Genomic DNA, 26,315 nt, shown 5'->3' with positions numbered 1-26,315 from the left:
ACGAAAACAGTTGTTAGCTGAACTTGACCAGATTGCCAGCGAGTCCAATTGGCAAGCCAATCAGACGGCCAGTCCAATTGGACAATTGTGGAGGAACTCGTTTTTATGTTGGCCCTTTAAAAGCCAAGCCAGAGCCAGGCGAAAGGACATTGACATTAGCTTTGATTTTTTATAGACTTGTTGTTGTTGGTGGTGCCAGTGGTGCTGGTGGTGCTGTGGTGCTGGTGGTGCTGGTGGTGCTGCTGTTGGCTCGTTATGTGCGTCTCTTAATTGATTTCCGCAACAAGCAGAACAAGTTCGAGTTTATTTGTATTTGCCATTAACTTGATTTTACTGTGCGCTATTAACTTGGCTCAAAGAAATTTTATGTACAAAAATCGTATATTATATACACACACACACACACACACACACCTCTGGCCACAAATGTCGTTCAAACATTATGCAATAATACAATTGACGAAGGTGAAAAAAAAACGGGCTAAAATAATTGTTAAATGAAATTAACACCTCGCTCACATATTTCACTTGACGCCCAGACACGCATCAGCTTTGTGGGCGGTTGATTTTGATGGGGCGTGGCCCGTGAGCAAACGGTGGCAACTTTCACTTGACAATCGTGCGGTCTACGAATTATAAACAATATCAACAATGACAACAACAACAACAACAACAATGAAAGCACATGCAAATAACGGCAAAATGGGAAGGCGTTAACAGATCTCTACAACAACAACAACAAACGCAAATTTTTGACTTGGAATTTTCAATATTGCCATTGTTGTTGTTATTGTCGCAATATTTGTGCCATATTTCTGTTTGTACTTCATTTGTCAAGGTCAGTAAGCAAATACGGCATAAATAAATAAAAAAAAAAACATTTGTGAGGCTAATAAATGAAAAAGTTGTGCCAAAAAATTGAGCACAAATTGCGATTCGACAAAGAGATTTTAGTTGAAGGGTAGGGAATACGCAGGCACAGGTAATGCCCAATTGACTGGCTTAAGCTTAAAATATAACAAAGAGGTGTTAATTTACAGCGCAAATTTAACTGCAAACTTTTAAATATCTAAATTTCAAATTTAGCGGACAGCAGCAGTAGAATGTGTTTTGCCATAGCAAGCAGCCTAGCAGTGCCTCCTATAGCTGGTTGACAAAAGCTGCCATGCATGGCTTATGTAGCAAATCGTAGCTCTGTTAGATGTGCGCGCTGTAAAAGAGCTTATAAATTTAAGAACTACAAAAGTTTATTGGATACTAATAAAATTCCAAAATTCAGATTATATAAAAATTCATGATGATAAATTCTATAAGCTGATTCATTTATTGTATCAAATATATACGCATTATTTATTCAGTGTCGCTAATGCTAAACTCAAAATGGCTCTGTTAAGTTAACAAGAAACGCGTATATTCTTCTATCAATTGCCTAATACGACGTTTAACCTTAATTAATAGCACTGTCTGTTGTTAATAACACTAACAAAACAATATAATAAATAAATTCCTGAATTTTAAATAGGTTTGCAAAAAGTAAACAAATTCTCCTGAGACAACATTCAAATTTAAAAGCTTAAGAAATAAATGGTCACTTTAAAATATCGCCGCCTTTACATAGTAATTTATCGATACTTAACAGCATACATAATTTAACATAAGAGCGCATATTTACACTGGCATCGCAGTCACGTTGAGCAAACAACAGCCAGTTTGCTACCGTCCCCTCCTCTAGTTAGAGGCTGTAAAACTATCGATAGGTATCAACGCCGCGCGTTCGCCTCAGCATAATTGTTAAATAAATAAATAAATTGTATAAATCATGTGCAATGTGTAAAAAATGTGTGCGTAAGCCGCGTGTGTTAGAACGCAACACGACAGTGAAGTGCGCGTAGACAATAGCAGCAGCAGCAGCAGCAGCAGCCGTAGCAACAATAACCGCAGTGCTGCGTGCGCCCACACCAACAACAGAAGCAACTACAGCAGGCAGCAGCAATAACAACAAAAAGAAGAACCAATTAAGCAAGCGCATCAAGCAACAAAAGTGCCAATAATAACAATAATTAATTAAGCGTTTGTTCAAGACGAAATAATTAAATTATTAAAAAACTCGATGCGGCTTCAAAAATTCAACCAAATAAACAAGAACAGCAAAGGCAACAACAACAACTGTTGTTCATGTGCTTGCTGCTCGTAAACGCGCGTGTGTTTGTGTGTGTGCTGCTTGTGTTTGTATGTGTGCGTGCGTGCGTGTGACAGCAGCAACAACAAAAGCATTGGGCTTGCAATCAACGGGATCGCCAGCACTTGACGTCGCGGTCGCGGTCGCAGTCGACGTTGCTGGCTCTGTTAATTTTTGTATATGTTAAATAAATCTGATAAAGAAAATGAAATTAAATGAAATACAAATAATCAATTAAAGTGCAGTTGCTGTTGCCCCAATTGGCGTTTCTTGTCTGTTTTCGTTTCGCTTCTTACTGCTGCCACGAATAAACCATTAAAGTGAAATACAAAAATCGTAAAAGAAATTATTATCTGGTTGCGTGTTGTTGTATTTGTCTTTGTTTGCGTTTTTAGTCCCGTGCATTGTGCTGCTTCCTGCTCTCGCTCTTACACACACACACACACACATATATATATAAATATATACAGTCGCGCGCGCTTCTCTTGTTGATTTATGCATGTGTGTGTGCGTTGCTAACGGTTATTGTCGAGCGTTTTTCGCCACAAGTTCTTATCAGCGCGGCGCAACGGCAACGGCTGCGAGTTCAAGTTCGTCGCCGTCTGCGACAACAACAGCAAGAGGAATAACAATAACTACTACCACAACAGCAGCAGCCGCTGCAGCCGCAGCTTCGACAATTACAACTACAGCGACAATAAGAAACGTGACTAATGCACTGCTCGCGTAGCCTCTCAGCTGCCGCGGATACAACAACATTCTTCAGCGCAGCGACTGCGGCGTCAGCGTCCGCATCGGCATCCTCTGCCAGCACAACACCAACAATGGCCACAACAACAACAGCAACAAATGCTAAAGATGGTAAGTTGAGAATAAAAAAAAAAAAACAAAAAACAAAATAAACATTTTAAACGTACTTACTATATACCGTTATTATATTGCTGACCCACTAAATGTTGAAACGAAAAATTTCGCAATTCGCCTCGTTTGATTCGAATTCGCCTTAAAGTTCAAGGCAAGTGCAGCACAGTTTTGTTAGCCAGTGACTTTAAAACTGTGTCGAGTGGACCTTAGAATTTTACTATAAATTGATCTGGCGTGTTGATGTGTGAAGTGAGTGTTCTGCTAGGAAAGTGTGTGTTTTAGTGGGCGAAAGTGATTTCATATGAGAGAGAGTGAGAGAGAGAGGGAGAGAGAGTGAGAGAGAGAGAGAGAGAGAGAGAGAGAGAGAGAGAGAGAGAGATACGAGCAAGGAGATGATGATAATTAAAATCCACAAATTCTTTTATAACTTTTTAATTTTTTTCTCTCTCTCTCTCTCTCTCTCTCTCTCTCTCTCTCTCTCTCTCACACACAAAATTCAAATGAAATTCATATTAAAAATCGTGTTTGGGCTTCAATTTTATTATCCAATATCAATTACTGAGAAATTGATTCAACTCTTGACTTGTGTCTGACGTAAGTTTTCGTGAGGCGCGTGTGAAATCGAAGAAGCGTTAACTTTTCGCTCGTTGGCCGTAAAATGTTGATTAATTAAGCCCAGCAACATCGAAAACATGGCATTAGCTGGCAAAATAGAAATTCGCGAGAGGAGCAACAAATGGGCTAACAAAAATAATGATCGAGAATCAAGCTAAAAGCCAGCCGGCCGGAAAGTAGCAACAAAATAAACGAATAAAACAGAGAAAAAAAAGGTAAAATTCGCACAAATCAGAAACCGGCAAAAGCAACAACAACAACAGCAACATAGAGCAACATTTAAGTATTTTTGCGTGCAAAATAAGTTAAGAAAATACGCACAGACATAAATTTAATTGGCTTAAGGGGCACGGGCTGGGGGTGAGAGCACCGCAGCGGGGCCATTCGCAGTGTGGAAGGTCGCCAAAGCGCTCCAAAGGCTTTTGTGATGAAGGTCAAAAGCATTTCGAAGTTGTCGTCACCTCTGAACCCGCTCGCAATTATTGATTTTACACGCAGCAACAGCAGCAAAAAAAAAAGTGAACATAAACAAAACAAAAGAAACGGAAACCTACATTTTTGTTTTATATATAAATATATATGTATATGTGTACATAAATGGATATATATCCACTACATAAACAGACATATTTATGCATATACATATATTACTTGTTTGCATTTGTACTCTGCAAACAGCTGTGCAGCTGGGGTATGCTCGACTAAGCTATGAGGCGGTGGCAGTTGAATTGAAAGCGTTGAGGATATTAAATTCTACAAATTTATAAAATATTATATATGAAAATAACAAACAAAATTTCGACAGTTTCTAGTCTAATGCTTTAGGTTTTTAAATATTATACATAAATATTTTTAATTTTTGTATTTTATAATTACTAAAAATTAAACTAGCAAAGTAGGTATACCATTTTTTTTTTTTACACATTTTCAAGCTTTTAAAATTAACTACTGTACCTATAATAAATATAGTGAATTAAAACACCCATTGATTCAGTTGGTATAGAGTATTTCCAAGTCGTCTATGCCTATGGAATTCCTATAACAATGTCTGCGACCGTCAGAGCGACTTTTGTGCGATTTAGCCGGGTTGCTGTTCGCTGTTTTGCTGTTTTCTGGGCCGGCTTTGGCTTTGGGTTTTGCCTTTGCGTTGGCTTATGCCAAAGGCCAAATGAGAAAAACCGGCTTATTTTTTTTTGTTTTTGTGCAGAAAGCAGTGGCTCATCGATGGTCACAAATGACAACAAAAACAACAACAACAACAGCAACAAAATGACTGAATTTATTGAAATCATTAATAAAACATTATTTAATTAAGGCACAGGCTAACGGTTCATGTTCATGTTAATCAAAAGCAATAGGGCTTACAGTTTTAAATGCACTGTCATTAAAAACAAAATTGAATATGTAATTTTGCTAAGCCTTAGCATATCTTTGTCTATATATGTATGTATATAATATATAAATAAGTCTATATATATATGTATTTGAGTTTTCTTTAATTAGCCACAATTGTTTATTAATCGAATTTTTAATGCTTCAATGATTAATTATTAATTAGTTAATTTATAGTAATATTAAAAGTCTTGTAGTAAAGCAAGAAAAATTATTTCCTTTTTTTTTTTTGCCGCAAAGCTTCACAAACAATTTTAATTAGTTATAGCGTTTATTGATAGCGTCGCTGTCATATTTGTGTGAATAATTGAAATTGTTGCGTTTGGAATTTTTCATTAATAATAATGAGTTTTTTTCCCCCTCAATGTGTCTCGTTTGATAGGAAATTGTTTAAAGGTTTGAACTAGTTGAAGTGTGATTTTTAAATAGGAATTTCTATGTGAAGTTGAGTGTTTGGAATATCATTTGAGGAAACAGACTTAATAATTGATAGAGCAAAAATGTATATTTCTTTTAGTTTAATCAGCATAATTTTAGGTTTTCGAGTCAGCAAATGCAATTTATGACAAATTTCTTTTATGCTATATCAAACTGTCAGAGTTTTGTAATATTGTATCCTTTTCAGATATCCTCTCCTTAATTATCTATAGCTCTTATCTTTCTGCATTTTAAAACGACCTTTTTTGGGCTTGAATAAGAACTTAGGATGTTGCCGACTGTCAAATGCTCGTTAATGATTCCACGATAGGGCAATTTTTTTGGTAAACCTCAAGAGAGAGTATGAAGTCTTTTTGTAGTATATATGTATACAATTTCTAATCTCTAGAATCATATATATGTATGTATGTACTTGTGTTTATATTATGTTAAATATGATATATTCCTACTTGCCACGCCCCCTAGCATCAAGTCTCTACTTAAACTTCACACACAGAGCAAAGAGCGCTCTGTCAGCTATATATTGCACATAGCCAATATACCCTTTTCACCTCGTGAACGAGTATAAAAATTCCTCTTAGTTGAGACCTTTTTCTCGCAACGTTTATCACAACTAATTGGCGGCACAAGTTGTATGCTTTATCAGCACAACATCATCGTGCTCATGCATACATATATAAATATATATCTATATATATATAAATATATATAAATATATATACATATGCATGCATACCTACAACTATTACGGTATCGTTTTTTATCAGTTGTGATTTCGTGCTTATCGGCAAATGCAACCATTTACCTGGGGCAAATACTATGATACAATACACGTACATACATTTATTTATTTATGTTGCCGTTTTCAATTAGTGCACAACGGCAAAAAAGTCAACAGCAACAACAACAACAACAATAATAATAATATAAGGCTACACTTTATAATTCCATTTCAACAATATCAGCAAACAAAAAAAAAAAAATGGCAAATGAAAAACAATTAAACTGCAGATAGCTTTAAACAATATTTAATGAACATAAAAATTATGGGAGAAAAAGAGAAGACAAAGAAAGAATATATATAAAAAATAGAATTAGTCGTATATTTTATATGCATGTTGACATGTGCAAAAAATAGATATATATATATGCATGTGTTTATATGTGTGCTCCCATGCTCTCCCCCCCATCCTAATCCTCTGCTCTTCCTACTCGCGCTGCATAATGCAAAAATGCGCAATTAGTTGGCTAAAAAAGTGTAATAAAAGTTTATAATTAATATGGCATGAAAATATTCCAAAACAGAAAGCAAAAATCCATGAAAAAAAAATATATATATATATGTATGTGTATGTGTATATATGTAAATATTTTGCAAACATATTGAATGTTGAATGTTTGGGTGTTTGGCTGTTTGTTTGTTGTTGCCTTTTGGCTGTTTGCCTGCTTTGGGTGGGCATAAAGTTTGGAAACTTTTCCGCTGGGCGCTGCATTTGTGAGTTTGCACTTCACGGGCGCAATGCTCATTCGGCAAATGCATTTGGTATTTTTTTCCCCTGTTTTTTTTGCAACTCAACTCGACTCGTCTCGCCACGGCCAGGCATCATTTTTCATGTGGCGTTGCCATTTGCCTCGCAAGTGGCGGCAGTTTGTCATGTCCCATGTCCCGTGTCCATGTCGAAAGCTCCATTGCCCAGGCAGGTGCTCGTCGTCCGGCTTCCTTTAGCACTCACTCAGACTCTGGCGCTCCCTCTCCCCCCCCCCATTTCTCACTCTTTTTTGTGATTTGTGGCATAGTCTGTTGCAACAATTTGTGCTGAATTGCCTTGCCTGCCGTGTGCGACTCTGTTGCACTTGTGAATTGCTTTATTACAAATTCTGTCGCTCGCAGCGGCGCAGTCAAAAACAGCTGCCACTTGGCAGCCGACTAAATTTAATTTCAAATGTGCTGATTGTCAGCACGATTAGATTTTTATTACGCACTGCACTTGGTATATTTATCATGGCCAAGGAACAACAGACTCAGCTGAAGTATGACGAAGTCGCCGAGGGATTACCAGGAATACGAAATGATAAGATAAGTTGTCTGTAAATTGTGATTTTCTTTCCCCAGTTGTATATCACATATTGGGAGGGGAAGATAGGGGGAGGTAATGGGTGAGATGAGAGGAATCGAAGAAGGATGTGAGAAAGAGTTAAGAGAAAATAGTTAAGAGGAAAAAGAGTTAATTGGAGAAGAGAAGAGATAAATTTGAAGAAGATGAAAAGAGAGAGAGAGATATAGGAGAAGAAAGAGAGAAGGGATGGGGCAAGATAGGAGATGGTAAGATAAGAGAATGAAAGCTAGAAGACAAGAGCAGAAGAGAGATGAGCGAAGATGGGAGAAAGAGAGAAGCTAGGTGAGGACAAGAGAGATGGAGAATAGAACTGAGAAGATGCGAGTATAGCAGAGCAGACAATAGATAAGAAGAAAATGTTGGAGAAAAATCACCATATAAACATTCTCTACATCTCTACATTCTATATACATATATCTCCACATCTATTTTTGTAATGCTTTAATAACAATAATTTGCATTTCATTCATTGTCTTCACCTTGCACTAATTTGAATTGCCTGACAGTGGCACGTAACGCGCTCTGGTGCTCTGAGGCACTCTAGAATGTCATAGCCGCAATTGTAAATCACTTGAGAATTCAGCGATTTGTCAGAACTTGAGTCATATGCCGTAATTACTCAATTACTTTATCAGACAGCGTGCGATTGTTGTGCACTATATTTGGTATTCAGTTCATGATTCTAATTAAAGTGCAACTCCCCCAGATGCCATCACATTAGCAGCTCAGCGCAGCTCAGCCGCTGCCGCCGACTAATTTGTCTCACATTCCATTACACTCGCTCACCTGTCGCCCTTCCTCACCTGTTCGCTTTTGGCCTGCTCTTGTCTTGCACTTTGACGCTTTCGCGCTAATTCGCTTAGCGTAATTTGCATTCTGCAAACATCATTTGAGGCGTGTGAAGAAAGAAAGAAAAAAAAGGAAAATGAAAAATGCAAAAAGAAAATAGACATCAACATAGTCATGATAATATCAATTAAGCGAAGTGGGAATACCCTTAATGCAGTGTGGGGAACACACTAGAGTGGGCGCAGAGGACGGAAGTAATTAGGTTTGAGGCGAAAATAATATTTTTTTAGTTAAAAAACAAAACATACATGAGCATTAGAGTATTAGAGTATTGAAATAATATTAATAATGTAATAAGAATAATATTAATTAAAAAAAAATAATAATAAATAAATTTTTAAATCTGAACTGAGTTTGCAAAGAATATTAAAAAAAAATATATATATATATAAAAATTGAGTATATTGCACAATTAATAAATATTTTTATATAAAATTGTATAAAATTTAATAAAATTGAAATTTTTTAAATTATATTAATATAAAACATAATAAATAAATTGAAAAATCTAAACTGACTTTGAAGGAAATAATCAAGAAAAATAAACAAAATTAAGGATATTACACAATAAATAAATAAATTGATATAAAATTGTACAAAATTTAAATAAATTCAAATTGTATAAATTTATTGACTTTAAAAATAATAAATAAATTTAAAAATCTGAACTGAGTTTGAAAGGAATAATCAAGAAAAAATAAACAAAATATGGATATTACATATTACAAATTGATATAAAATTCTGTAAAATTTAAGTACATTTAAATTTATATTGTGTAAAATAAATTTTTAATTTTAATAATATGCAATTTGAATTTTTTATAAATATTTGACGTCTTTTAAATATTAAGAGCATTCAGAAATTTAAATAAATAAATAAACTAGCTAGATTACCAAAAATAAAAATAAAAATATTTTATCTTACCTTAATCTATAGACAAAGAAAGTATTAAAACATGCATATCTGAATTAAAATTTTAATGCACTTTGCAACACTGACTCTAGCTGCATTTTCTGTTTGCTTTGTTGCCTCTGCTCAAGAGTATTGAATATCTGGCGTATTAAGTTCAGCCTTTGCCCCTGGCTGCTTCTTCTCTTTTATTTATTTTTTATATTTTCGTTAATTGCTGCTAATTACGCGCATAAAATGCTTTGACGTCCATGCGTCCTCCATGCGCCGCCCCCTGGGCGCCCTTCACTTCACTGCTGCTTCGCCTTTAATGTCCACTCTGGCGTTTCGCTTTATGTAGCGGCGCGCTTCATTACAATTTTTATTGCTGGAAGTTGATTACGAAAATATGCGATATGCTAAGGCGTACAGCCGATGGCCTGCCCAGGCGCTATCAGCCTTTGCATCGCGGCCCACCTGCCCCAGCTGCCGCAGCTGTCCAGCATTCGCCTCTTGGCATAAATCAAATGGCGCGTGGTCGCATCAAAACTCGTTCAGCTGTCACAACAAGCGCTCCTTCGATGACTGTGCACGGGCGATCCTCGAGGCTGCACTTCCTATTGCTTCGCTCATTAGCGCGCAATTTCCACGCGAATAAATTTGAATGTTCTGTGACGTATCGCCGCCCATTGCGGCTGCCATCAGTTGCCTAACAACATCCATTTCTGTTTCATTCTCTGTTGCTTTTTTTATTGTACAATTTTTAATTGACGTCTCGCTCGTTTTGCTGTCATCAAATGCCCTCGCACCTCAAATGGACAGCACCAAAAAAAAAAATAGAAGCAAAATGTATTTGATGTGATTTTTGTTTTTCGTTTTCTGATAAAGCGCTTTTGTTGAGTGGCTGCACCCACACAGAGAGCTTACTGTGTGTCTATATATATAAAGTTTTTTGCATTTTACATATTTGGCATCTGCTGCGCCTGGAGGCGCAATGAATCGATCGACTCGCCTTGCCACGCCCCATGCCTGACGCACGACTGCCAAATAGGCCAAATGGGCCGCTGCGAACGCCCATTCGTTGCAATTATATTAACACTGGTTACGCATCGATAGTTCCACGAAATGCAAGAGCCTCTCTCTCTCTCTCTCTCTCTCTCTCTCTCTCATGCACATTTACATACATATCAATGGCAATCTGAATTTCTGCAATGCGACTCGGTTTTAATCAGTCTCTCTATGTCAATGGCAGTCGCCAACGTTTCCAAATGGCCAAAATTGCGTGTAATTCGCGAAGCATCTCGAAATAATTAAGCGGGCATTTCGTGGCATTTCTGCCATGTTGCAATTTAAGTGAAACCAAAGAGGGACAGTGGCATGAAATGGGCAAATTGTGGGTAGAAAATTAGATTACTTGTAGTGATTAAGGTGGAAGTTAAGCAGTGGAAACTATAGTTGATTTGTTGAAGAGGCTTTCAAGTATATGTAAATAAAATTTATTTATTGTTACCAAGAATTAATTCTAAATAAAAATTTATGTTAAGCCAGAGCGACAAAGGCCTTCAGGCAATGTAAATAAAATATGTTGCTTATGCTTATTATATTTATATGAAATATTTCTCCACCTAATTGATTTTTCTTATTAATATTTATTTATTATTAATATATATTTTAATATGATATGTAATATTATATTATTATTTTATTTTATTTTATTTTTATTATTATATTTATTAATATGATAAGTAATATTAAAATGTGTTTTTTTATTACATTTAAAATTTGATAATCCAACCAAAATAACATTTAGTAATATTTAATTGAGGTTTATTTTAATATAATATATTATTACATATTAATTTTGATAAATTAAGCAAAGTAATATTTATGTTAAGCTGATAATTTATTTCGAAATCTCTTGCAGAAAGATCTCTCAAGGCTTATCGATCTCTTTAACTTTAGCTAATTGCTGCACATGATAAATAATTTTTAATAATTAATATTAATTACCTGTGGATATGGTTAAATGCTATTTTATTTAAAGCAAATATTTAGAATTTTTATGTAGAAGCTTTATTTTCTGTAAATTTTATATTTCTATCAAACCTTCTTTTATGATTGAAATTTGTTAGTTTTTCGTTAGTTTTTCAACCATATATTAATGTAAAAATACATTTTCACATTCTACCCCAAAAATAAATTCCATTGTCTGTGGGCTGTTTAGAGCTCGCGCTTAAGCTTCACAGCGAGCGAGCTAAAATTTTGCCCTACGCGAGCGAAATGCAGCTGGACAATGGAGAGACAGAGGCAAGTAGAGCAGGAAGACAAAAACTGAAAGAGGGAGAGAGAGAGAGACAGAGAGAGGGGGAGAGCGAGAGTGGAAGAGAAAGAGAGAGGCCGTCCCACGCTCATCCACTCGAATATGTGGAGCAAACAATTGCCGCAGTTGCATCTCTCACTGCAGCCACCTGCAGCAAGTGCACCACAGTTAGATGGCGACCACACTTTAGTCCGCTAACCACATTGTGGGTGTATGCGTGAATGTGTGTGTGTGTTCGCACCGTGTGCGGTAATTTAATGCAATTTGTAAATATTTAATGTACATTAATTAAATGCAAATGTAAATGTGAATGCTAACGGTTTCGTTGGTCGCAATGGCACTCTAGAAACAGATGTACAAATACATATACATCTAGCATGTATGTGTTTGTATTTTTATTTTTATTTTTATTCTACTTAATTCCATATTTCTGCATATGCAAAACAATTTTCATTTCATTTTACTGCCAGCAGCAGTAACGAGTGAATATATATACATATATATATTGTAATGCTTGAATTTGTTACGCTTGTTCTTTGGCGAAATTTCGAGGCCTACACACACACACATGCACACACCCACCCACTCACACACACACACACACACACACACATACAATGCCTGTAGCAGCTGTGTCCTGTCGTTGTCCTTGGGCCTCGGCATCAGGTGGACGCGTGGACGCCTTTGGCTGAACACGCGCGCCTTCCTTTTGCTCAATGTGCGTAACAATTTTTATGAGTATTGCTGTTGCTGTTGTTCGCAAATTGTGGGTGGGCCACACACTCTTGCCCCTCCCCCTGCCCCTACATTCTTTTTATGATTTCTGTTTTACCCTCTCCTGCTGTTGCTTCGTCTCTTGTAGTTTTTTGCATGCGTTTTATAGTTGAAAAATTCGGCATCTCCGCTTGATTGCGCTTTGCTCAGCCACGCCCACACACACACACACACACACATACAGGCGCACATACCCACCACACGCCTTTAACAATGGGCCGTTCGTACAGCTTATTTTTAGCATTCCTATGCAAGGACGAAGCTTTGTATAACCAAAATTCTAAGCCTCTTTTTTAGCTTTTGTTTGTATTGTGCTTGTGTGTGTTTGTGTGTGTGTGTGTGCTCAGTCTACCCTGTAATCTAGGGCGTGCTACATTGTTGTTCTGTATGTGATCTAAATCAATTGTGGCTTTCAATTCAGCAAATGAATTTGAACTACCTGTTGTAATGGAACCAGCTAATTCTGTACAGTTATTTGCGTAGGGGCCGAGGCAAGAGTGGAATGTTTCCTGAACACTAGTTGGCAGAGCTTCAATTCGAAATGTGAGCGATTAAAGTGAAGTGAATGATAGAGTTTAGGCTTGTTTCGCAAAAACTTTTACATAGATCATTTGCTGTTGGAAGTGAAATTTGAAGAGATCTTAGCAAGCTTTATAAAAGTTAAGTTTGTAGTTGGATATTGAACTGAGTTTACATAGATCGTTCTCTGTTATAAGTGAAATCTAAAGAGATCTTAGCAAGCTATATATAAGTTAAGTTGATTAGTTGAATATTTAATTGAATATACATACCTCGTTCTCTGTTATAAATGAAATTTGAAGAGAAGCAAGCAAGCTTTATATAAGTTAAGTTTGTATTTGGATATTGAACTGAATTTACATAGTTCGTTCTCTGTTATAAGTGAAATCTAAAGAGATCTTAGCAAGCTTTATATAAGTTAAGTTAATTAGTTGTCTCTGTTACACACTTTTCATTGCTCTAAATGCTTAACAGAGTTTTTGTTTTCCATGAAGCTTAACATAAAATCTACATAAAGAAACGATCTCACTTCATTCAAGATATTCATTCACATTCGGCTTGACTGTCCATCGTTCCAGTCAATCCCTTTCCCACATAATAACTACAATTAACAACTATATCTCTGGCATATGCCACTTGTATAAGACTTATCCCAAAAGTCAACTAGGCACGAGGTATGCCAGAGTCGTAAGCTTTTGGCTGCACGCTCTTTTGTTATCTCACACTCTCCATCCCTCTCTCTCTCTCCCGCTCGTTCTCTGTCGTTGAATGTTATAGTCAAAAGCGTTATTGTGTTGCTTGTGGTTGTCATTGTTCTAGTTGCTCTAGTCTACAGCTGTCATTTTTGGGGGCTGTAATTTGTTTGCTTACCCAAATGCCGCCTCTCCTGCTGGCCTAGCCGTGTCCGCTTCCTCGTACGCCCGCAACATTTATGGCCGCTTTGGCTGTGCGTGGGCAAGCAACTTTTGCTTTCAGCGGCTGCTGCTTGAGCATTTCCATTTGTTTGTTAGCCAGACGGGCAGACAGATAAACAGATAGACAGACAGTCGGACGGACGGACAGCGAGAACAGATAGAACAGGCGGAACAACAAAAGCACTTGGCGCTGTCAGTGGAATATGCACTACACATCTTTCGGATACTTTTGATATTATTGGTAGCTGCTTGAGCTATTTTTAACCCAAGAGAGAAAGAGACAGAGAGAGCGGGAGCGCTAGCGAGATAAATGAAAACCGAAATATCTTTTTGCCTTTTGTTTTCCAAACAAACATGCGAAGAGCTCAGCGAGCGCTGCTGCACGAGGCGAAATGTTTAATTGCTCTGCCCGTTGGACTTGATAAAGTTAACAGATTTCTGGCAGTTGAGATTTTTAATTAGCCATCATTGAAGTTGGCCAAAAGATACAAAGGGAGGGAAAGAGAGAGAGAGAGAGGGAGAGAGTGAGACCGGGAGTGAGAGCTAGAGAGACTACGAAATTATTGTCAAAATTAGCGTCAATTTTTTCGCAAGCTACTTATTTGTTGTTGCCAACATTATGATGACCATTTGTTAAAAGTTTCTTCTTCTTCATTTCCTTCTTCTTCTTTCTCTTCTTCTGGCTGTTGTTGCTGTCTTTTGTCAACGCAAAGATAGCGCAAATTACTCGACCGCAGCGAAAACACCAAAAAAACAAAAGAGTTGAGCAAAAAGCACAAGAAAAAAACACAACAACAACAACAACAACAACAAACTTTCCTAGCGACAAAGTTTCCCAATTTCTTTACTTTTATAGAAAATGTTTTCGCAGCTGCCCGACTCCTGCCGCTTGCGACTCCTGCTCTATCTCTCAATTTCTGCTTTGACTGCCGCCCACATTTCATTTCATTTCATTTATTTTCGTTGCTAATTTTTGACATTTTTCGCTGGCGACGCGGAAAATACTTTAGAGGAAAAGAAACATTTTTTCAATCTATATATACCTAATATATATATATATGTATGTATGTGTGTGTGTGTTTCATTTGCCACTTAAACATTTGATTAGCGTGTTTTTTATGGGCCGGACACGCGTTCACCAAATTGACAGCCAGCTTAATATGAGCTTATTTTATGTTTGATTTTTATGTACAAACGTGCATGTGTACATACATATATTCCTCGATTTGCTGCGTTTCATTTGGCCGGGTCTATAAATTCGCTCTGTCCTGCTAATTGGCAGTCTCATGAGTGCGCTCAATTAATTTTGGTTCGTCAATTGACGCACGTCTGTGCAGGTGGCGTATACTTGATAATTGTTTACACTTGCCAATGCCGCTGGGGCTGTGGTTGGAGCAGGAGCTGGGGCAAAGATAACAGCAACAACAACAACAAGAACAATAGCAACAAACGCTTGACAATGATAGAGCATCAAAGAGATTTGGCAGAGCAAAATTTATTAAAAGATGTGAAATAAAATTCATAAAAAATATATATAAAAAAAAATATTTTTAATAAAAATTTGAATAGTTATATTTTTAGATATGCCGGCTGATTGTTAAAATTTTGTTTATATTTATATGATATATTTTTCTCTATTTATTATATGATTAAAGCTAAATCGGGGGCTTTTAGGAGCTTCATTTATATATAAAATAAATTTAAAAAATATTTTTAATAAAAAATTGTATACTTATATTATTAGATATGCCGGCTGATTGTTAAAATTTGGTTTATATTTATAAGACATATTTTTCTCTATTTATTATAATATGATTAAATCTGAATCTTTTGGCAGCTTTAACAGCTACATTTAGCTTCATTTAATATACACTAAAAATGGCTAAAATTTATTTATAAAGAAATTCTCTGCAAATTTCTCCTATCTCTGCTTTATATATATGCAGGCATCATATATCATAATTTATATATATGTACTTAATGTTTCTTTTTCCTTCGCTCATATTTATTGCCCATTTCACTTTAGTTTCCCATTTCGCAGAGTTCACATTTCTTTGCCTGGCACTTATTCATTTATGAGCTATTGCTTGTCTGTTTTGCAACTCGCACTCTTTCGATTGCATAACCCAGTTATTAATGGTTTTTCACCTGCCATTCAACCATCTTTATCTAACCTGAACTCTGCTGTCGCCCGCTGCCCGATCTCTGCTCCTGCTGTGACGCTGTGACTTGGCGACTTTGTGACACGCGGCGTAAGACAAATGTGGAGCATGGCCGAAGCCGAAGAGCTAGAGTGAGAGAGAGAGAAAGAGTGAGTGAGTGAAGGAAGTTGTTTTCATGTTAGCTTCGCCCACTGCTGTCCAAGTTCATTTACGTCATGGCCAGGTGAAAGAGTGGTCTTTGGGGAGTAGCTTCTGACAGAGCCAATTGCCACATAAATTGCCGGCTGTCATGTTCTCTATATACACACACACACACACACACACACACACACACTCTCACACGCAGGCACTTATTCAGTATTGGGCAATTTGTTAATGAGTTTCGGCTCTCGTAGCAACCATGCTGCAACAGTTTGACACGCACTGATTGGATTGGAGTTCATAAAGTTCATGAACTTTGGCAGCTGGCCCAAAAGGCATCACTATGACCTGAGCACAATGCATTTGACGCCGGCCTAAAAAAGTCAACCACCAGCAGTCTCTGCCCAGTGACTGTCAAACTGTGCGCACACAATGCACACTCAATTGTGGGTTAGTTTTAAAGTCATTCTTGGCGCAAGTTTATGTGCAACGCCTTTCAATACACTGCCACAACAATTGCGGCGTAAAAGCGTAAAATGGCTGCAACAAAAGGCAGTCGGCGGAGCGGCGGAGAGGCAGGAGGAGTAGGCGTGGAGACGTTTGCTGTGCAAGCTATAGAAATTGTCACAGGATGGCAAAGTTCAGAGACTGCACAGGTTTGTTTAGAAATGAAAATAAGTTGGCTAGTTGGCAACACTGCGAAAATGGAGTCTGCACTGGGAGAAAGGGGTGGTAAGAGATAATGAAATAATATTTAAAAGTATTTGAAGGGGCAAAAATTACTTTGCTTAGCATGCAACAAAAAATATAAATAAAAATATTTAATATTTAATATTGAAAATATCTTTATTCTATAAAAATAATCTACAAATTTTTATAGAATATTTATTTATTTATTAAATATTTTAAAAATATTTGGAAAAGTAAAAATGATTTTTGTATAGTATAAAAAATGTATTATATCCATATATATTAATATAATGATGAAATAATATAAAATATATATATTATTATTTATATATTTATAGTTTTTATTGACAGTACTAGGCTTATCTTTGTACTAAAAAAAATTTTATGAAATATTTCTAGATAATTTTAACCAATTTTATCAAAAGTTTTCCACTTTCATAAATATTTTAAGCTAAGCCAAGCTTCGCCTCATCCGTCGCCTGATTTATTCCCATGATAACTTTCTCATAAATTTCTCTCAGTGCATGTGCTGGGCTTGGCTTTTATGAAACGGATGTTGCCGCTTGCATTTAGTGCACTTGAGCCTTGAGCGTCATCCTCTTCGCCGGCGTCGTCCTGTCGCTTCTGCCAGTTGCCTGCTTCCTGGCATTGTGAGCGGCTCTGGCCCACATGTGAGTCCGTGTGGCATGCGAATAGCTTCACGCGCATCTACGATGCGTGTCCTGTATATAAATTCACTCTGAGCAGCAGCAGCAGCTCAAGTTGGAGGGTCCGAGTCCGAGCCAGAGTTTAGTGTCACTGCCAGAGAGGAGAGGAGTGGTGGGACGAGGGGCGAGCGGAGGTGAGGCGCACAGCAGCTGCTCTATATTAGATGGCTTTTTGGAGCTGGCCCATGTGCTTTGTTTCGGCCCAGCCTCGTTTGGCTGGCAGTGAGTGCAAGGACCCGTCTTTGGGTCCTTCAGCGGCGCACCTCGACAAAGGACAATCGCTTCTCGTGAATGGCACTGCTGGGGCAGACTGAGGCAATCAAAGGCAGCTCCCTTTTGGCGCCCCTTGCTGCCTTTGTGCCCGGCTAGCCATTGTGTTAATTCAATTAGTTGGCGCTGTGCAAAATATATGCAACAAATTTCATTCCAGCTACAGCTCCAGCCCAAGTTCCAGCTCCAGTTCCATTTCCGTTTTCTGTGTTCTTTTCTATTTTGTATTTTGGGCTGAGTTTAATTATTTCAGAATTTTCTCTTTTATTTTCTTTTGGGCCATTCAAATGCCTCGCACGTTGGATTTTTTGATTGGATTTGCTGTGCGTATTATGCAGATATTTTCGATTTGATTTTTAATTTAATTTATGCAATTTTAATATAATTTGTGTTCAGACATTGTTTAGCTGAGTGAAAGGCAGCAGCAGCAACAGCAACAGCTCTGATAAGAGAGGCGTGAATTTATGCATTAATTCGTATATATTGTGAAGATGGCAAAGTTTGTGTTGTCTCTCTTAATAGAATAATAAATGTTCCATAGTAGTTGGTCATTGAACTGTTAACTGTTTTGCGATTTGGCAAGAGATTGCCAAATTCATAAACGGTCCAAGCAGATGGCTTAAAATTTGCGTAATATAAACGTGGCTCACTGTGTGACAGCTTTTAAGCTTAGCTCTCTGCTGTTCTATGCGAGGTGCTGAAATATTTATGGGGAATTCAATATTCATGCAGTTGTATTTGGGCATAGGTGAGCTAGCAGTTCACTGATTACAATTGAGTGTAAATATAATTATATTATGATATCTAAAGAGAAAGAAAATAAATTAAAATAAAAAATAAAATAAGATAAAATGAAATTAAATAAAATAAAATAAAATAAAAAATTATAAAATAAAATAAAATTAAATTAAATAAAAATATAATAAAATAAAATAAAATAAAATAAATAAAATAAAATAAATAAAATAAATAAAATAAAATAAAATAAAATAGAACAAAATAAAATTAAATTAAATTAAATAAATAAATAAAATAATAAGGTAAAATAAAATAAATATTTAGTGAGAGAAATTAAATTAAATTACATTTTATTGTGTATATTTATAAGTAGTTCTTTATCTAAATGTCTACTCAAGCTATACATTTATTTATTATATATTTATTTATTATGTATTTATTATATTTTTATTTATTATATATTTATTTATTTTGTATTTATTTAATATATTTATTTATTGTGGATTTATTTATTATACATTTATTTATTATTCATTTTTTTATATATGTGTATTCCCATCATTTTATTTTTCCATGTTTCCTCAATCTATTAGAATGTCATCCTATTCTTTTACAACTTCATCAAGCTCACTTTCTTATAAACTTTACCTATTCTATGTCTATTTCACTTCTCAACATCTCAATTTGCTTATCCTTGGTATTGCAATCTATCTCCAACTGAAGCTGAATACAAATCAAGCCATCATATATAGCTCTCTACATGGCTAATCTCTAGCTTATCTCACATACTCACTGACTCAAATAAATTCTATGCATTCATTTGTTAATTTTGTACTCAAAATACGCAAAATGCAATTTCCCCGCTAAGATCAACACGAATAGCAGAGAATTGGAGACAGACGCCAATATGTCGCCTGTGGCTGGCCCGTTTCGACACAGACGCATCTGCTTAGCATATCAATGTAAAATATTTGCATTTAAAGCCACTTCATAGACATTAGCAGACAGAACACACACACACACAGACATACTCTTTGCCCTCTGTTAGGTGTTATAGCCACTCTGTGGCTCTCTCTCTCTCTCCCTCTTTCTCTCTCTCTCTGTGTGTTTGTGTTATTTATGCGTCTGTTTGCACTAATTCCGCAAAACACCAACTTCCAAGTTTTTGGTCTGGCTTTGCGTTTGCTTTATGGCGACCACACACACACACACACACCGCACTCACACACATATCGTATGCCCCTTGTGCGACATGTGTGTGACTTGTCTGACAATTGACGGGCAGCAGCTTTCACTTGCGGCTTATCAGAAATTCTAATTGTCGCCTGCGACAAGCCAAAAAAAAGAGCTCAACAAAACACACACACGCACACTCGCATGCATAGACAAGTAAAATATAAATTGAATTACATATTTTATGCATACATCGCAGACAGCAACAGCAACAGCTCACACCTTTGCCCTCCTCCTCGTCCTCCCTTGTCAAATCATTTTGTTAGCTGCCAACGTCCTTTCGCCTTGCCTTTTGCTGTTTTTTCTCTTTTGCAACACCGTACAAAGTTTTCCGTGTCCATCAGTGTCAACAACAACAACAATAACAAGGAGAACAACGTGAACATTTTGGACACCCCACGTTGTCCGTCTGCGACATGCGACAAATCGTCGCATTTCAGCCAAAGTGTCGCCAGTGCCAAAAGTCAAAGGGTTTTACCCTTTTACTTCTCCTGATGCGCCTCCTGCTGCCTTGTTGGCTTTCTGTGTGTGTGTATATATATAGATAGTATTTATTAAATAGTTTCCGGCAAATCCCTTTGAAGTGCTCGACAACTCCGTTTAGTCCTCGCCTTTGCGCTCCTTCGCCCTCTTTGCAGTTATATCAATTAGCAGTCAGCTAGAGCTGTCATTTTTATGGCATACATGCTTTCTCTACAAATCCTTTTGTGTAAGGATTTTTGTTCTGGATTTGCGGGACTTTACATTCTTACTAGCTCCACATATCAAGAAGTTTATGCAATGGCAGTGGCAGATTTTAAGTGCTTTGAGTGCTTATTACTTTAAGCAACTAAGGATTGGATTAAATATTTGGCTAGCTTTTATATAAATGAATATATGATTGTTTATCGAAGCAGATTTAATTAATTAAAAATTATTTTTGTGTGGCAAATTGATCAAAAATACGATTATAATATTAAAATGAATATTATAACTCTATATTTATTTATTATTAACTAAGATATATTTTATTTTCTGCAGGATGAAAATATTTTAAATATATATTCTTTATAAATAAAATAATATAAATGCTAAAATAAATATATAATATAAAATTATTTTAGATTTTATTTTTAATATAAATACTAATATAAAATTATTTTAGATCATTTTTATATATATTTGCAATGCATGTGAAACGTTATAATTAAAAAAAAAATAAATAAATAAAAAATAAATAAATGAAAAATAAAAAAAAAATTAAAAAAATATAAAAAATTAATTTTAAAAAATTAATAATAAATAAAAATTATTAGAATATTAATATAATTAATAAACTAATTTTTTATGAAATATTTTGTCTTTAAAGTAATAATATAGTATAAATATAATACATATTATTTATAAAATTAAAAAAAAAAACAAATAAAAAAGTATGTATATATGTATTTATTATAAAATATGCTAACATACTAATTATAATTTTTTTTTTTTTTTATTAAATATAATTATAATTAACTTTAAAATATATTCCTTCAAATTTGTAAATGTCTGAGACTCCATGTATGTACATACTTATGACACAACCTGTACTTTTTGTACTACTCTTCGACCTATTTTCTTTCGCTGTACTACTCTTATAATTCTCTCATTTACCTCTGCCCTCGAATTCCGCCCATGAATTATGCACGAAATAAAAGAAATATAATCATAATAATGTATAGTTTTTTATTAGCATGAAAACAAATGTTTTTCGTTTATGATTATTTCCGTTGATGTTGTATGTCATCAAGTTTAACGTTTTACGCAATTGTTTATTAAGCAATGACCATAAAAAAGAGTAGTTATTTTGTCGGCTGCTTGAAGCGCCGCGAGTTTAACGACTTTAGACGAACTTGAACTGGGTGAGTGACTTGAATGCCCAAATGAGTGGAGAGAAAAAGGTCTTTGAGCGTGAACTTGAGGCAGTTGGAGTTACGACTCGGGCTGTTCCATAAACTAGAATGTATATGTGGTATGCACTCTCTGCAGATTTCCTTTTGTTTGCCTAGCTCTGGTGCATTGCTCATACGCCGCGTGTGTCCACGCAAGCACACTGCATGATATTATTATTATTATTATCATTGGTATTGGTATTAGTAATAGTATTATTATAGCTGCTCTTATTATTATTTTGCGCGGATTTCCCCCACTTTGCGGCACACACACACACACACACACACACACGTATTAGTTGGCATGTATCTATGGCTATATTTTTCTTGGATTTGGGCCAACGAGTGTGTGAAAATAGAAAATTTTGCTTAGCATTGGAATGTGCCATGTTCCTTTTTCGATGTGTCGCCGTTGTTGTTGTTGTTGTTGTAGTTGTTCTTTGCAGTTTGTTTTTGTTTTCATTCTCGTTTGCAGTTTGTATTTTTAAACATTTTGCAAAATGCTCCAACCTAAAGTTTGATAGCTGCAATTTGTGGCATGCACTCAAAAAGTGCAAATCCTATTGGAATGGGGAAGTGGATTGCCATTTGCCACTTTCCTCCCAGTGAGTGGTGAGAGTGTGTGTGTGTGTGGAGTCCGCAGAATATCGATGTTTTCACAGTGGGCGTGGCCGTCCGTCCGTTCCGCTTGCCTTGTTGCCAATCGGCAATCAAGAGTTGTTTTTGTTGTTGCTTTTGCCTTCCTCTCTCTGGCGTTTTTTTTGTTTTCGCGGAAGTTTCGCCGAGCACTTGAAAAGTTTTGAAACGGCATCTGATATGACCTATATATATATACTATATATATGTATATATGTGCTGGGGCGTAATGTTAGCTCAATTGAATTTAATCGGATTATTGCGTTAGAACGCTGCTTTCAATAGACGCGCAATTGAATTAAATTGCGTTGACAGGATAACAGCAAATGTTTGCTAGAGTTGCAATGTAGATTAATGCAAAATCAATTAAGAGACTCCAATGGGATATTAGAATAAAGAAAATATATTAGCTGACACATAAATTCATTTGAAACTGCAGCTGAAATGTACTCAAACCAGATTTTGTTGGAATTGAAATTTTCTTTTATGTTAAATTCAGATCCTACTCAAACAAAAATCTCACAAGAAGAGCAGGCGAATTCTCTCTTATCTCGCACCTGACTTCGAGCTTCAAACGTAACCTTTTCTGGTAATTTTTATTTGCATATTCATAAGTTGAGACTTTAGTGTGAAGGCTAAAGAGTTCTAAAAGAGCTGCCCGTTTCCTGCCCACCTGTTTCCTGTGCCAAAGCCCCACACACATTATCAACCTGCCCACCCAACGACTTGGCAAGGCAATTATTAATTTTAATAAACCTGAATAAAAGGCCGACTGGAAGCTGCCCACAGGCAACGCCTGCTGAATGCCTTTTGCCTCTGCCTCTGCCTCTGCCTCTACCTCTCCCTGCTGCTTCTGTCTATTCTCTTCTTCGTTCCCTGCCCGCGTTTTTCGGTCTAATGATATAATTTTTCTCAGTTAACTAATTGAATACATTTGCAGCAAGCAGTGGCAAGAGGCAGCAGCAGCAGGAGGCGTGGTACGGCGAAACACATGGCGCGCTAACAAAGATTGTTAATAATGGGGCAAACAAGCGCAACGCAAGCTCCGCAGATGGAGTTGAAGGCAGAAGATGCCCAACTTCGATGCCTGCCACTTGAGCCAAGACATTGACAAGGCAAAGAGGAAGAAGAAGAAGAAGCAGCAGCTCGAGGGGGAGGCGAAAGGGATGCGCGCAAGTTAATTTGCGGGCAAAAGAGGCGGCAGTGGGGGGAAGGGGGCGAGGCCAAAAGACGAGCACACAAAACGACATTCCGCGGCAAAGAACTTGGGCTGGGCTAGGATTGAGCTGAGCGGAGCCACTGGCTGACGAGAGTGCAGCAAAGGGAGCAACGCATTACAAATTCCATTACTTTGCGCAGCGAGAACATGACCTGATTTTTATGTAGATGTATGAGTGTATAGCAGAACTCCACTCTCTCACCCTCTCTCTCTCTCTCTGTCTTGATTTGTGTGTGTGTGCTGGAAGATGCTGCGAAGCAGGAAATTAGGCAGACAGGCGAAGCTGTCGCACGCCCTGAGACTGAGTGTGTGTGCGTGCGTGGGTATTGAGCCACGTATTGAGCTAAATGTGGTGCTGCTGCTGCGGCTGCGACCCCCTTTCACCCACTTGTCGAGTCACGTAGCAAAAAGTTTTAAGCATCGGCACTTGCGACGTGCAATGGTCCTGCCCGGACCGCCACTCCCCGCCCCACCCTCTTCGCCCGCCCACACTTTAAGCGCTGTCTTGGCTATAAATTAACAGAAACGAATGGGGGCCAACACACGAATGAGTCAAAGGCCAGCCACATACAGAGTGTGTGAGAGAGAGGGAGAGGGAGAGAGTGTGCGAGAGCTTAAGGCCAGCAGCTTTCTATACCCTGTATTAAGCAGAGATAAGTGAGTGACGGAGGCTCGTTTCAGTACTTTTTTGGGGCTATAAAGTGCAGTGGGTTATTGGCGCACTTTTATGACACGCTGCCGGGGCTTGCCGCACGTCTGCTCTGACCAGCATGCCACGCCCACACAACACTTACAGGCAGCCGGCGCAATTCACAATGAAAGTGTGACAAGTGCGACTGACGATGAGGAAGGATAACCATGTAACGGTTAGGGCTGTCAGCCGGTTAGGAGGCGGCTTGTTAGCTGCCTGCGGGCCTCAAAGTGCACTTTATTCAATTAAAACTGCGCACATACAGAGAGAGCCTCTCCCCCTCCCTCTCTCTCTCTCTCTCTGTCTCTGTCTCTGCCTCCCACTCGATTTGTGAATTGTTGCAAATGTAGCCCAAAAGGCAAATTGTGTGTCAGCTGCAAAAACGAAAACTAATTATGAAGAGGCCGAGTGGAGTGGGTGGGAAATATTAGCCAGGTTAATGCTGAAGGCTGAGTAGGTCGATTGATGAGCCATTAGCTTACATAAACCGACATAGTTTTTGTTGTTGTCAAAAATGAAATTTAAGACGGCCAAGCATCAATTAACTAGAAACAACATGTTTGAAATGAAGGTTGGAATAAATGATGGAGATGAAGAAGCAGAGCACAAAGAGCGCGAAGAAGCTAAGAAAGTAAAAAGTAAAAGTATATCGAATTGCAGTTAGGTAAAGGACAAATGAGAGGGAATGAGGGAGATAGAGATGAAGAATAGAGATGATGGATGTAAGAGATGATAGATGATAAATGATAGATAATAGATGTTAAATGATAGATGATAGATAATAGATGTTAAATGATAGATGATAGAGGGTAGAGGATAGATGACAGATGATATATGATAGATAATAGATAATATATGATAGATATTAGATATTATATAATAGATAATATATAATATATGATTTATGATATATGATATATGATATTTGATATGTGATATATGATATTTGATATGTGATATATGGATAGATAATATATGATATATGATAATGATATATGATATATGATGTATGATGTATGATGTATGATGTATGATGTATGATGCATGATGCATGATGCATGATGTATGATGTATGATGTATGATGATAGGTATTAGATAATAGATAATATATGATAGATAATAGATATTAGATAATTTATGATATATGATATATGATATTTGATATGTGATATATGGATAGAAAATATATGATATATGATATATGATATATGATGTATGATGCATGATGCATGATGCATGATGTATGATGTATGATATATGATATATGATATATGATATATGATATATGATATATGATATATGATATATGATATATGATTTATGATTTCTGATTTCTGAAGTATGATATATGATATATGAAATATGGATAGATAATAGATAATATATGATATATGAAATATTATATATGTGGTAGGATTATATAGTATATATGATAAATTATAAAAGACAGAAGATAAATGATATAAAATGGACGACAGATGATAGAAGATAAATAATAGAGGATATAAGTTAAATGATAAACGATCATATATATATAGTCTATATATAAACAGTACAACGAAGAATTGCTACAACTCCGTTAGACCTGAAAGACAAATACAAATGCAAATGGGATACATTTGAATGCATATTTCATTGTCTGCATCTGATGTGCACAGCAATTAGGTAAACTGCGCCAGCCGAGGAATATTTGTGTATGAAACTGAAGTAGATAAATCAGCGTAACATATGCGATTGCACTCAAGTTAATTACATATGTATGCATATGAATTTCACTTCATAAATTGCCATTAGCTGGCAAGCGCACAGCCAGGCACTCTTAATTAGGTACATACATAGCTGCTATGGATGCCGTTGACTATTAGCAGCTCGCACGGCAGACGCTGATTCAAAATTCAAATTTCCGCAGGTGTTTGAGTTATGACTGACGGAGCAGCAGCAGCAGCGGCAGCAGCAGTGGCAGCCGGCAATGAAAATCACTCGATCTATTACAGCAATTTGCAGTTATTAATCAAAGCGATGTGCAGCAGCAACTAGACTTTGC

General features: G+C 36.6%; 1 protein-coding gene and 1 long non-coding RNA gene across 3 annotated transcripts in view; one reads left to right on the top strand and one right to left on the bottom strand.

The window, feature by feature from the left end:
• Nucleotides 1–2,728: 2,728 nt before the first annotated feature.
• On the bottom strand, nt 2,729–4,926 carry LOC149091350 (uncharacterized). Its single transcript, XR_016196881.1, has 2 exons — nt 4,891–4,926; nt 2,729–2,781 (listed from the first exon to the last, which is right to left on the bottom strand). It is a non-coding gene; the product is annotated as an uncharacterized LOC149091350 (long non-coding RNA).
• Eip63E (cyclin dependent kinase Eip63E) overlaps nt 2,768–26,315 on the top strand; it is a 127,228-nt gene continuing 103,680 nt past the window's right edge. For both annotated transcript variants that reach the window (XM_089260567.1, XM_089260566.1), the window contains exon 1: nt 2,768–3,040. In XM_089260567.1, coding sequence (XP_089116693.1) covers nt 2,893–3,040 — 148 coding nt within the window. In that variant the 5' untranslated portion in view covers nt 2,768–2,892. The remainder of the gene's footprint in view (nt 3,041–26,315) is intronic.

This window comes from Drosophila navojoa, chromosome 4 (assembly GCF_054131105.1).
Source record: "Drosophila navojoa isolate 15081-1374.11 chromosome 4, UAZ_NAV_1.0, whole genome shotgun sequence".
NCBI lineage: Eukaryota > Metazoa > Arthropoda > Insecta > Diptera > Drosophilidae > Drosophila > Drosophila navojoa.
Note: the sequence above shows the minus strand (reverse complement) of the source record. Positions and strands in the feature narration are given on the sequence as shown.